This window comes from Microcaecilia unicolor, chromosome 2 (assembly GCF_901765095.1).
Source record: "Microcaecilia unicolor chromosome 2, aMicUni1.1, whole genome shotgun sequence".
NCBI lineage: Eukaryota > Metazoa > Chordata > Amphibia > Gymnophiona > Siphonopidae > Microcaecilia > Microcaecilia unicolor.
The window spans coordinates 151,873,275-151,886,085 of NC_044032.1; the positions used below are offsets into that span (position 1 = coordinate 151,873,275).

The 12,811-nt window shown below is 42.4% G+C and overlaps 1 protein-coding gene across 2 annotated transcripts in view; it reads left to right on the forward strand.

Moving 5' to 3' along the window:
- Positions 1–12,811, forward strand: part of CAST (calpastatin) — a 228,364-nt gene that overhangs the window by 66,913 nt on the left and 148,640 nt on the right. For both annotated transcript variants that reach the window (XM_030193407.1, XM_030193408.1), the window contains one exon: positions 3,983–4,054. In XM_030193407.1, the coding sequence (XP_030049267.1) occupies positions 3,983–4,054 (72 nt within the window). The remainder of the gene's footprint in view (positions 1–3,982; positions 4,055–12,811) is intronic.

Below are 12,811 nucleotides of genomic sequence, written 5' to 3' on the forward strand. Positions count from 1 at the left end.
TCCTCATAGGGAAGTCGTCCCATCCACGTTATCATTTTCGCCCCCCTTCTCTGTACCTTTTCTATTTCCACTATATCTTTTTTTTGAATGTGGTGACCAGAATTGCATACCATGGAGCAATACAAAGGCATTATAACAATTTCATTTTTGTTTTCCATTCCTTTCTTAATAGTTCCTAACATTCTATTTGCTTTCTTAGACACCGCTGCACACCGAGCAGAGGGTTTCAACGTATCAACGATGACACCTAGATCCTTTTCCTGGGTGATGACTCTCAATGTGGAACCTTAAATCACGCAGCTATAGTTTGGGTTCCTTTTTCCCACATGCATTACTTTGCACTTGCTCACATTAAACGTCAACTGCCATTTGGATGCCCAGTCTCATAAGATCCTCTTGTAGTTTTTCAAAATTCTCTTGTGAGTTATGAACTTTGAATAACTTTGTGTCATCAGCAAATTTAATTACCTCACTAGTTATTCCCATCTCTAGATCATTTATAAATATGTTAAAAAGCAGCAGTCCCAGCACAGACCCCTGGGGAGCCCCACTATCTTCTTTTCTTCATTTTGTTTCATACGTAATCCAAGAAGGGTTGTTCTAAGCTCATGGTACTTCAAGACAGAGAGCCCAGAATCTGAAATTGGGGATGGGTAGGACACAGACTGGTGCAGTTTGGTTGATGACACAGGAACCAAATGTATGGGGGACATAGGCAAGGTAGTGTTGAGCTGCAGCATGAAAGCACCTGTAGATGAGAAAAGGAAATCTGAACTGATGTAAAAGCAGACAGCCAGTTAACTAGGCGCGTATGGCACTGAATATTGACACATATGTGACTTACTCAGAAAAAACTTTTCTGATTCTACACATAGAGAAAATTCTTTTTAAAATAATACCCAAATCTCTTTTCCCAGCAAATAAATGTGCTGTTACAAATATGTTTGTGTTAGGTAAGAGATGAGGTCTTTATGTATATAGATTGTATGTATATCCATGAGGTAAGAGAGAGAAGGTGAAAAGTTGTGAATGAAAGAAAATGAGGCTTTGATTAGGACACGAGTCATGAGACAATTATATTCTTGACTAATGTAGGGGATATAGAGGCATATTTTCAAAGCACTTTGGGAGGCTAAGTTCCATAGGTTTCTATGGAACTTTGGGAGGCTAAGTGCTTTGAAAATGAGCCTGAAAGTAGAGCAAAATGGTCTTTTAAAGGCAAATACTATCTCTGATATGAAAAGTGGCACTGTCCCTTTAAAAGTAAGGGCATACAGCCCCCCAATTTTTGTTTAGTTTATTTATTTATTTATTTAATTGCATTTGCATCACTACTACTACTACTACTACTATTTAACATTTCTAGAGCATCACACATTTTCCCACCTATTTGCAGGCTCAATGTGGCTTACATAGTTTTGTTAACATTGTCATTCCAGGATATCAGAAACAGTATTGTGCAGAGATTAAGTAAGGGAAGAAAGAAGGAAGGAAGGAAGGAAGGGAGTGATTAGGGTAATTATAGAAAGTGGGCTTTCATAACTGAGTGGGTTGGTGAGGTGGATTAGTGAGGGTATAGGTTCTCATTGTAGGCCTTGTTGAAGAAATATGTCTTCAGAGATTTGCGAAAGATAGTTGTTTCTTCGATTGTTTTCAGGTCTGTAGGTAGTGCATTCCATAACTGCGTGCTCATGTAAGAGAAGGTAGTGGCATGCATCAGCGTGTATTTTAGTCCTTTACAGCTGGGGAAGTGCAGATTGAGAAATTTGCGGGATGATCTTGTGGCGTTTCTGGGGGATAGGTCCACGAGGTTTAGCATGTAGATTGGGGTGTCTGCGTGAATGATTTTGTGTACAATCGTGCAGATCTTGAACGCAATGCGATCCTTGAGTGGAAGCCAGTGAAGTTTCTCTCTTAGGGGTTTTGCACTTTCATATTTAGTTTTTCCAAAGATGAGTCTGGCGGCAGTATTCTGGGCAATTTGGAGTTTTTTGATAGTCTGTTCTTTGCAGCCAGCGTACAGTGCGTTGCAGTAGTCCAGATGACTTATTACCATGAACTGTACCAGGGTACGGAAGATGTATCTTGGGAAGAAAGGTTTTACTCTTTTGAGCTTCCACATGGAGCAGAACATCTTTTTTGTCGTATTCTTCACGTGGGTATCGAGAGTGAGGTTTCGATCAATGGTAACTCCAAGGATTTTCAAGTTTTGTGAGATGGGAAGAGAACAGTATGGTGTCATAATGGTGGAGAAGTTTTTTGTGTTATGTTGTGAGGTGAGTACAAGACATTGTGTTTTTTCTGCGTTAAGGTTTAGTTGGAATGCATCCGTCCAGGTGTGCATGATCTGGAGGCTTTGGTTGATTTCGTAGGTGATTTCATTTAGATCATGTTTGAACGGGATGTAAATTGAGACGTCATCTGCATATATGTAGGGGTTGAGGTTTTGGTTGGCTAGAGGTTTGGCTAAAGGTATCAACATTAGGTTGAATACGGTTGGTGAGAGGGGGGATCCTTGGGGGACTCCACATTCAGGTATCCATGGGGGTGATCTGTCTGCGTTCGTTGTTACTTGGTATGATTTTGTGGTCAGGAATCCTTTGAACCATTTAAGAACTATGCCTCCTACTCCGAAGTATTCTAGTATATGTAATAGTATTTCATGATTAACCATGTCAAAGGCACTGGACATGTTGAATTGTAGGAGGAGTATGTTGTTACCAGTTGCAATTGCTTGTTTGAATGAGTTCATTGCGGACACTAGAACAGTTTCGGTACTGTGATTTGACCGAAATCCTGATTGAGACTCGTGCAGAATTGAGTGTTTATTTAGGTATTCAGTGAGTTGTTTCGTCACTATGCCTTCCATGAGTTTGGTTATAAGTGGAATAGATGCTACTGGGTGATAGTTGGTTAGGTCCATTGTGTTTTTCTTAGCATCTTTCGGTAGCGGGGTAAGTAGGATGTTTCCTTTATCCGTGGGAAAGAGCCCATTTTGAAGCCTGTGATTTACGTGGTTCGTGAGGTCTGTTTTGAATTGTTTGGGTGCGGATCTTATTAGATTATTAGGGCATATGTCTAATTTGCATTGTAATTTGGCGTATTTCCCGAGCCAATGTGAGATTTCATGTGATGAGAGCGTGTCAAAGTTGGTCCATGATCGATCTGCTGGGCATTCCCCAGGGTTTGAGTCTAGACATTCAAGGATATTTGTGTAATCCGTTATATTGGTTTAGTGTCCTGCTTTGCTTACAGGAGTCTGTTTGTTTTGGGAAGCAGTTTTGGAAAGAGCATGCCCTGTTTTGACACAGAAAAAAATTTTAAATTGTAGATTATTTTCCAGTCATTTCAGGCCATAAATGACATGGATTTTGCACATAGGGTTGCTTCTCCTTTTTTGGTGTGTTTCATGAAATGACATGAGAAATGTCATTTCAAATGAATGTACATCCCTACTAAAAAAAGTGACTTTTGCTTGGAAAACAGTAAGCAGAGTTAAAACCGTGGGATAGCACCACAGAAATAGGAAATATAGAGTGTAAGGCTCAATTAATCTGCCGAACCAGAAGGTTTTCCTTAAAGAAATCTGCCTTCAGATTCTTTCAGAAAGACATTTTATTTCCAACCAGATAGCTTTGGGAACTGAGATCCAGAGAGACAGGCATAAATGGTTTTGAGTATCGACCTTGGGTTAAAAAAAATTTTTCCATTTAATTTCTATGGGAACAACTTTTTGCAAACAGAGCCCCTAGTTTGACTGCTTGGATGCCGGAAGTGTTGTATGCTAAACATTGGTTCTCATAGTTGATTCAGTAGCGTGTGTAGCTCAGGTAGTTGTTGGTAATGTATTGATAAATATTTGTTTTTTTATGTAAAACTACAGCAGATCATCCTTCAATTCCATTGACATTTTGTGTATCCTTATTTCTTTACCATGTTCCATCATCTCTCTTTTTTTTTTTTTTTTTTTTTAAATCAATAGACGAAGCCTACAAGCCCCACGTCCAGTCAGTTGTCTGCTACGCATACGAGTGGAGCGCTTCCCTCCGATAAGGTAAACATATGAAAGAACTTCTGTATATCATTACTCTAGTTCAGGGGTTCTCAACCCAGTTCTTGGGACACACCTAGCCAGTCAGGGTTTTCGAATACCCAAAATGAACATGCATCAGATAAATTCTGAATGCCATAACTCCATTGTATGCAAATTTTTCTCATGCATATTCATTGAGGGTACCAAGAAGCAACAGGGCAGCCGATCCGCAACATCCAATGTGGAAACAGACATAGCAGATCAATAGTAGATACAAACAAATCTTTATTGTAGAACTTCAAACCAATACGATGCCCAACACGGGCCGTGTTCTGCCTATAAAGGGGCTGCGTCAGGGGCTATATGGTGTATAGAAAGTTGTTCACCACCAAAGAAATTAATACCCGTTTCGGATAAGACACCAGCCAGATGGAAAACCAGCACAATTGCTACACAGTTGTCAAAATGCTGTCCAGGAGATGGCAGCGTGCACACAGACACACAGCAGTATTAGTTTCAAGTTCTACAATAAAGATTTGTTTGTATCTACTATTGATCTGCTTTGTCCCTTTCCATATTCAATGTGGGTATCCTGAAAACCCAACTGGCTAGGTGTGTCCTAAGGACTGGGTTAAGAACCCCTGTTCTAGTTTGTAAGAGCACCGTCCCATCCTTAGAATCATTGACCGGAAAGGGGCACTCCAAGGTTTTGGTAGATTACATCTCCGTGAAAATATTATCGTTCTGGTTTATCGGTGCTGTAACTGGATACTGGCTGTCATGAAATTTAGATCACTTTACACTGATTCCTGCTGCTCTTATGTGGTACTTCTATAAGTGGGTGCCCCAATGTTCTGAGATCTATTTGAAAGCAGTGTTCTGGCTTTTATTTTTTGAATCCTAGCTTTATCAAAAGTGATATTCAGTAAAAATAATTTGATACCTCTCTTAGACAATGTTGATAAATGTTAAATTTCTTATCCTGTCTTATACTGCCCTCTGTATTCAAGGCCAAAGTATGGTGAGAGGATGAAGGTAATAAGACTGTCTTATAAACAGATCAAATGCAAGTTTCCTACCGGCATGTACATCTTTGGAAAATCTTCAGTAAACATGGCTTCATAGTTATAACTCGGCTATTAGAACACTTGCGATAAAATTTCTAGATGATCTTTTGAGAGTAAACCACTATTTGAAGATTCAGGCACGTACAGACAATTACAAATCTAAGTAATTGCACCCCAAACCATGACAAATCTTAAAACATGCAGGTATAAAGGAGAGAAGGCTTGCGTGTTTACTCAGTCTTATGAAGCTTTAGAGGACCAGTGAGAAAAATCACAGCTATGGAATAAATATGGTGAATCACTGCATTTGGCTTCCATGAGGGCTGAGGTACCCTACACAGAGCATCCAAGAATATAACTGTAAGAGCAGTGAGCGTATTTGGAACAGGTTCAATGGGCAGTGATGGGAGCGAGGTTCACAGGTCAGGTTGAAGTCATAGAAGGCATTTCTGTAACTAGGTGCCACGGTGGAGGTACCTAGCTATAAGAATACTAGCATAAGTTGAATCAAAGTGCCTACATTTAGGTGTTTGCACTTATGCTAAGTTTGCGGCTGGCGTAAAGGGGTGCACGTAAATGTGATACTTAAGCGCCTAGCTTACAGTATTCTAAGTTACACATGCAAATATGAGCCCTTCCCGTGGCCCACCAATACTACTCCCCATCCTTGATTCCAACCTTATATCAATAAAATTGTATCTCTTCAAGCACTTAATACACATCATGACCTTACTTTGTATAAAAATCATAATTATTATTTTTTTAAATGTAATAACGGACAAGACAGAGAATATTATGGCACTCATTTTCAAAGGACACGGAATCTCAAAATGCTCAAAAAAAAAAAAGTCCATCTGACTAAAACGTCCAAATTGCGATTTTTGGAACAGCAGACTTTGGACATCCTACACTGCATTGTGCCCAAATAGCAAGGGGGCATATCCTGAGTGAGACTTGGGAGGGCCCAAAATTAGGACCTCCAAAAATGATAATCGAACAAGAAGAACCATCCAAGTCTAAAAAGGACGTTTTTATTTAGACCTGTTTCAGTCACGTTCAATGTGCAAAAAAGGTGCTCTGATTGAGTAGCTGACCATTGGAAGGATTAAGGCATGACCCTTCATGAATCCCCCAGTGTTTACTGTCCCCCTCCCTCACTCCTGAAAGTGTCATTGGAAAGGGAAACTAGGCTCCCTGACAACATCAGGTATTATGGGCATTCTGAACACAGCAGCAAGGAGGTCTGAAGGGTAGACTTGTTTATGTTTATTGGGAAGTTGATATACCCAGGGCTGGCCCAAGGCAAGATGCTGTCTGAGGCAGAGCTAACATGCTGCCACCACCCCGGGCGACGTTTACCTCGTCACGTTCCAAACCCGGCAGTGATTCCCATATGCTGCCCTGCAGCTGTCATCCACCTCTTCCCTTTACTGCATTTGCCTGAGCCTCTGATGAAACAGGAAGTTATATCAGAGAGGTGGCCACAGTAAAAGGAAGAGGCGGGTGCCGACGGCAGGGCAGCTTATGGCAGGGGTGTAGCTAGGTGGGGCCAAGGGGGTATGGGCCCCCACAGATTAAGCCCTGGCCCCCTCTGCTTTTGTCCCCCCCCCCCCCCCGCCAGGTACCTCTGCTGGCGGGGGGGGTCCAAAGTGGCGGGGGAGGTCGATGGCTGGGAGAGGCGGGCTAAACAGTTCCCCCCCACCTCAGGCTCTGGACACCCCTCCCGCTGAGGTCTGGCTAAGCCCCTGGCATATGGGAATCTGTGCCGCTGCTGGATTTGGATTGTGATGAGGTAAAACGCCGCAAGGAGGGAGATGCCACTCCTGAAGAGTGCCGCCCCTGGATATACCATTCCGCCTTTTGCTACAAATCAAAGAGGTGTACAAGACCAAACAAAAAGAATAAGGAAAAGAACACCTATTTCAATAGAACAGAGGAAATAAAGCAGAGAAGGCAGAAAGGAAAAAGAGAAAAGATTTAAAAATGGGCAGGGGAACACAGACAACCAACTGTCCACCAATACCTGTCACCCAGAAATGATGCTGCAATTAGGAATTTAAGGAAATGCCTGGGAAAACAAATAGGCTTTAAGGAGACAGGGGAAGCCAGGGAGTGAAAGTTCAACTTTCAAAGCAGGGGGTAAAGAATTCCAGAGAAATGGAGCCAAACAAACAAACAAACAAATGGAGCTGAGACTGGCACAGTGAACAAATGGTACAGTGAGATGGGAGTCAAAAGCAGAGCGGAGTTCACGAGTTGGGCGGAAGAGAGCAATGAGGCAGTAGTCAGTGCAGTGGACTGCAGGTTCAAATCCTACTTCAGCTCTTTTTTACCTTTAAATTGTAAGCCCTCCAGAAACAGAGATATACCTACTGTACCTAAATATTAAAGACATATGCAAGCCTGAGGGCTATTGAGGGGATGCACATTCAGGAACAGTGGGTATTTCCCTGTCTCTGGTGAGTTCACCATTTACAACAACAGAGTTGCAGTGGAATATGAACCCGGGGTGCCCTGGATTAAAGCCCATTGCTCTGCAGGGACGTCTGTGTGGCCATCTTCATACAAATGCTGCCAGACAGATGTCCTTGTTCTAGTCCCTGGTTGTTTGGCGTTCATAATTTGGGTGTTTTATTTTGGAAAACGGCTGTTCATTTTGGACATTCTCATGTATTTTTGAACAGGAAACCGCTGCAGTTTTCCTTTTTGAAAATGGTTTTCAGATGGATGGGTGTTTTGGAGGTTATGAGCAGGATGTTCCAATTCTGACTTGGAGGTTCTTTCGAAAACGTATCATTTAAAGAAATGTTACTCCATCATGAACAATCTATTTTATGAAGTAACTTGTAATTCTAACACTCAATAAGCACGCTGAATGGTTTTAGAGAACTAAAATTACAAGTTAGATTATAAAATAGTTTATGGATTTTATTGTTACTAAAGACTGAAATAACTCCTGCTTGACTTAAGCGACTCTTTGGCACGGCAGCGGCTGGTGTTAGAAAGGTTGCCAAGAAGAGGGTACGTTTGAACATATTTGATGGACTGGTCACAAAACTCAATTGTATTGGCTTATGATTTCGTTCTTCAGAACATTTTGTCAGTACCCTGTCCTCCTGTTATCTCAGCCTATTTACTGAATGGTCCTGCAAGTGGGTTGACGACACTTATCCATTGATGGCTTAGGTGGTCACTGCCGCTCACCTTTGTTTGGCAGTGGCGTGGCGGCAACCGGAGCCGCCTCCTCGAACTCTTATCAAAGTTGGACTTTTGTACTTGATGTCGCAATTGGCAGTCCTTAAGCCTGATACTATGGGTCACTTTTATGCCATTTGGAGACCATTAAGCAATGGTGTGGTCTTCCCTGATTTTACTGTGCATTAATTCGGAAGTACGGCCTGGTCATCCATTAGTGTTGGTTTTTGGTTCATGGGGGGAGGGGGTGATGGAGGTGGGTAGGGAGTTACAACTGTTACCTTTGGGATTTTGTATTTAATTGTGTATATTGGTTGGCATTCAGCCAGTGTCTTTGATAGAGTCTTATTAAAAATGAAAAAAAAAAAGTTTGAAACAAACCCCTTGGGTGCACTGTTATCTTCTCTGAACTGGTTCCTTATTGTCTGCTGTGGTGATTCGATTTGATTGTGGACATGTGCCCATCTTTTTGGGGCTGAAAAGAGCAGCAGCAACGGAGGGGGGAGGGGCTAAAAAGAATGACCCCACTATAACGGTGAGGCAGAGCCCTGGGCAGGGTGGTGGAGCTCGAAAGGCAGGTGGAATGCCTTTTAAGCTATCTTTAGTTATTGAAAGAAGTAAAATAAGGCATGGCATGTTGTTTATGACTTACTGGGTGTGTTTCTGGTATGAATATGATGGTGACAGTAGACTCAAATATATTTTACAGTTCTTTGTAGGTTGGAATATCTTATCTTTGCTATTCTTAACAGGTATCATAATCTAATATGCCTTTGGGCTTTGTTTCTGTTAGATTTGATGTAGTTCCTTTTCTGATTTTGTATTTTGGGAATTGCAAACCGCCTTGATACCACTGTATGCGAAGGCAGGATATAAAGAATAAATAAACATAAACATACAAAGACTTCAGTTTTCTCCAGGACTAACACCACTATTACAGTTCTGCCCTGCAAGCTGCAAACAGGCTTGTGTCCAGTGCTGCTGTTCCATCACGGTCAGACTGGACTCATACATAAGAACATAAGAGTAGCCATACTGGGTCAGACCAATGGTCCATCTAGCCTAGTATCCTGTTTTCCAAACAGTGGCCAAGCCAGGTCACAAGTACCTGGCAGAAACCGAAATCATAGGAACACTCCATACTACAAATCCCAGGGCAAGCAGTTGCTTCCTATGTCTGCCTCAATAGCAGACTATGGACTTTTCATCCAATAATTTGTCCAAACATTTTTTTAAACCCAGATACACTCATCGCTGTTACTACATCCTCTGGCAAAGAGTTCCAGAGCTTAACTATTCGTTGAGTGAAAAAATATTTCCTCCTCTTTGTTTTAAAAGTATTTCCATGTAACTTCCTCAAGGGTCCCCAAGTCTTTGTATTTTTGGAACGAGTAAAAAAAAATTGATTTCTACTCGTTCCGCACCACTCAGGATTTTGTAGAGGTACACATTGTAAGTACTGTTGTCCCGTACTCAGAAGAAATTTTAATTTTTCTGTGTTTATATGGCACTACTCCTGTACTTGGTAGGTCAAGGCAAGTCCTATTTGCATTGTATAAAATCATGGGTCAGTCTTCTTCATTCTAAATGTATAACAATGGGGTAAACGTGCAGCATAAAGATATCCAGATAGCTTCACTGAAAATATGCATAAAGGTATGTATTTGTCTGAACACAGTATGTCAGCTGAGCTTTATATGAATAACTTACCTGTTTTAAAGTTATCCTTCTATTTTGGATAACTTATCATCAGAACTTTACATATAGGTTGCTATTTTAGAAAAATCCCCATGTCTAAATGGCATTCTTTTTAAAGCTGTTAACTAACATGTTAATACGAAACAATATCATTTCATATTAGGGAGTCTTTTATTACTATTTGAAAATACGGGTTTCCCCGCCCCTAGATTTGGATGTTTTGTAAGGACGCCCAAATCGCAACTTGGACGTCCCTTTCGAAAATGCCCCTCTCTATCTCACAATCATAATCCGTCCATAGATGACTTAAACATAGTAGTAACCGTGAATCAGATCAAACTCCACAGATGTCTAGTCTCTTCCAATATCAGATTACTTGTACTGGATCAATCCATCTCAGAGGCCAATGTTCATCAACTCTTTCAGTAATTGAGTGAAATACTTAGATCCTCTGAATGATATCCACTGCTATGGTGGTTCCGCTTTACAGCACTCTTCTCAGATGCCCTGTTGAGTCTTTCACCAGTTGGGAGTCACTGACCAAGAAAGGGATCTAGGTGTCGTCGTTGATGATACGTTAAAACCCTCTGCTCAGTGTGCGGTGACGGCTAAGAAAGCAAATAGAATGTTAGGTATTATTAGGAAAGGAATGGAAAACAAAAATGAGGACATTATAATGCCTTTGTATCGCTCCATGGTGCAACCACACCTCGAAGATTGTGTTCAATTCTGGTCGCCACATCTCAAAAAAGATATAGTGGAATTAGAAAAGGTGCAAAGAAGGGTGACAAAAATGATAAAAGGGATGGGACGACTTGCCTATGAGGAAAGGCTAAAGCGGCTAGGGCTCTTCAGCTTGGAGAAAAGATGGCTGAGGGAAGGTATGATAGAGGTCTATAAAATAATGAGTGGAGTGGAAAGGGTAAATGTGAAGCGTCTGTTTACTCTTTCCAAAATTTGATGGAGCTACAAAGTAGTAAATATAAAACGAATTGGAGAAATGTTTCTTCACCCAACATGTAATTAAACTCTGGAATTCATTGCCAGAAAATGTGGTAAAGGTGGTTAGCTTAGTGGGTTTTAAAAAAGGTTTGGATGGCTTCCTAAAGGAAAAGTCCATAGACCATTATTAAAATGGGCTTTAGGAAACTTCACTGCTTATTTCTGGGACAAGCAGCATAAGATGTTTTATACTTTTTGGGATCTTGCCAGGTATTTGTGACCTGGATTGGCCACTGTTGGAAACAGGATGCTGGGCTTGATGGACCTTTAGTCTGTCCTAGTATGGCAATACTTATGTACTTATTTAAGCTGGCGTCAAACCCGTAGATTTGGCCACACAACCAGAGCGGGTCTCCAGCAAGTGCCAGGAGCAATGGCGTTCCAGTGTCGGGGGGGGGGGGGGCACCTTACTGTAGTCTCCAAGATTGGCTCTTTGAATGCCTCTGCTATGCTGCCAACTGCTTTGCTCCACTCATTTCAAATCCTTGCTCCTCGCTCCCTACTCCTCTCAATACTCCTCCACTAATACTTGCTCGCCCAGTACTAATCGCAGCTTCACTACTCGCCATGCCATTCTCAAACCCACAAAATAGTTGCATCCACCCCAATCCAGCACTATTTTCTTTCAGAAGGGCTGCATCCACCCGATCCAGCACTCCTTTCCCTCCAGAAGAGCTGCACCCCCCCTGGATCCAGCACTTATTCTCTTTAGATGGTCTGCATCCTCTTGGATCCAGCACTTTCCCACCAGAAGGGCCCTATCCACCTGGATCCAGCACTGTTTTCTCCCAGAAGGGCTGCATCTACTTGGATCCAGCACTCCTCCCCCCCCCCCCCCCCCAAGGGCTGCATCTACTTTGATCAAGCATGCCCCCCCCCCCCTGAAGGGTTGCATCTACTTTGATCTAGCACTATTTTCTCTAAGATGGGCTGCATCCTCCTGAATCCAGCAATCATTTCCCCCAGAATGGCTGCATCTCCCTGGATCAGCACTCGTTCAACTCCAAAATTCCTGCATCTACCTGGATCCAACACAGTTTTCTCTCAAAATGGCTATATCCCCTTGGATCCCGCACTTATTTCCCCCCCAGAAGGGCTCTATCCCCCTGGATCCAGCACTCGTTCATCTCAGAAGGGCCCCATCCCCCTGGATCCAGCACTCATTCATCTCAGAAGGGCCCCATCCCCCTGGATCCAGAACTCATTCATCCCAGAAGCGCTGCATCCACTTGGATCCTGCAGTCATTCACTCTCAAAAGTGCTGCATCTATCTGGCACTGTTTTCAATCAGTGGGGTTGCATCCACCGGGATCCAGCATTCATTTTCCCCCAGAAGGTCCCCTATCTCCCTGGATCCTGCACTGTTTTCTCCCAAAAGGGATACATCCCTTGATCCAGCACTCATTCCACCCAGAACAGCCTGCACCTACCTGTATCTAGCACTCATTCACTCCCAAAAGTGCTGCACCTACCTGGATCCAGAACTGTTTTCCCTCATTGCAGCTGCATCTACCTGGATCCTGCACTCTTTCTCCCCACAAGGGCTCTGTCCCCTGCCTGGATCCATCACTTCATCCCAGCAAGATGGGCAGCATGTACCTGGATCCAGCATTGTTTTCTATCATTAGGGCTTCAGACATCCCGAAGGAATGTCGATTAGGCAAACATGATTTTTTAAGGTGGTACTCGGAAGATGCGGGGAATCCGTTTTTTACTTGTTTCCGAAAAACGCTGCTCTAGTAGCTGGAGTGAAAACTAAGTGACCGAAGGATATCTAGATTTGTTTGTTGCCTCATGCAAGGATGTATTTGAAATG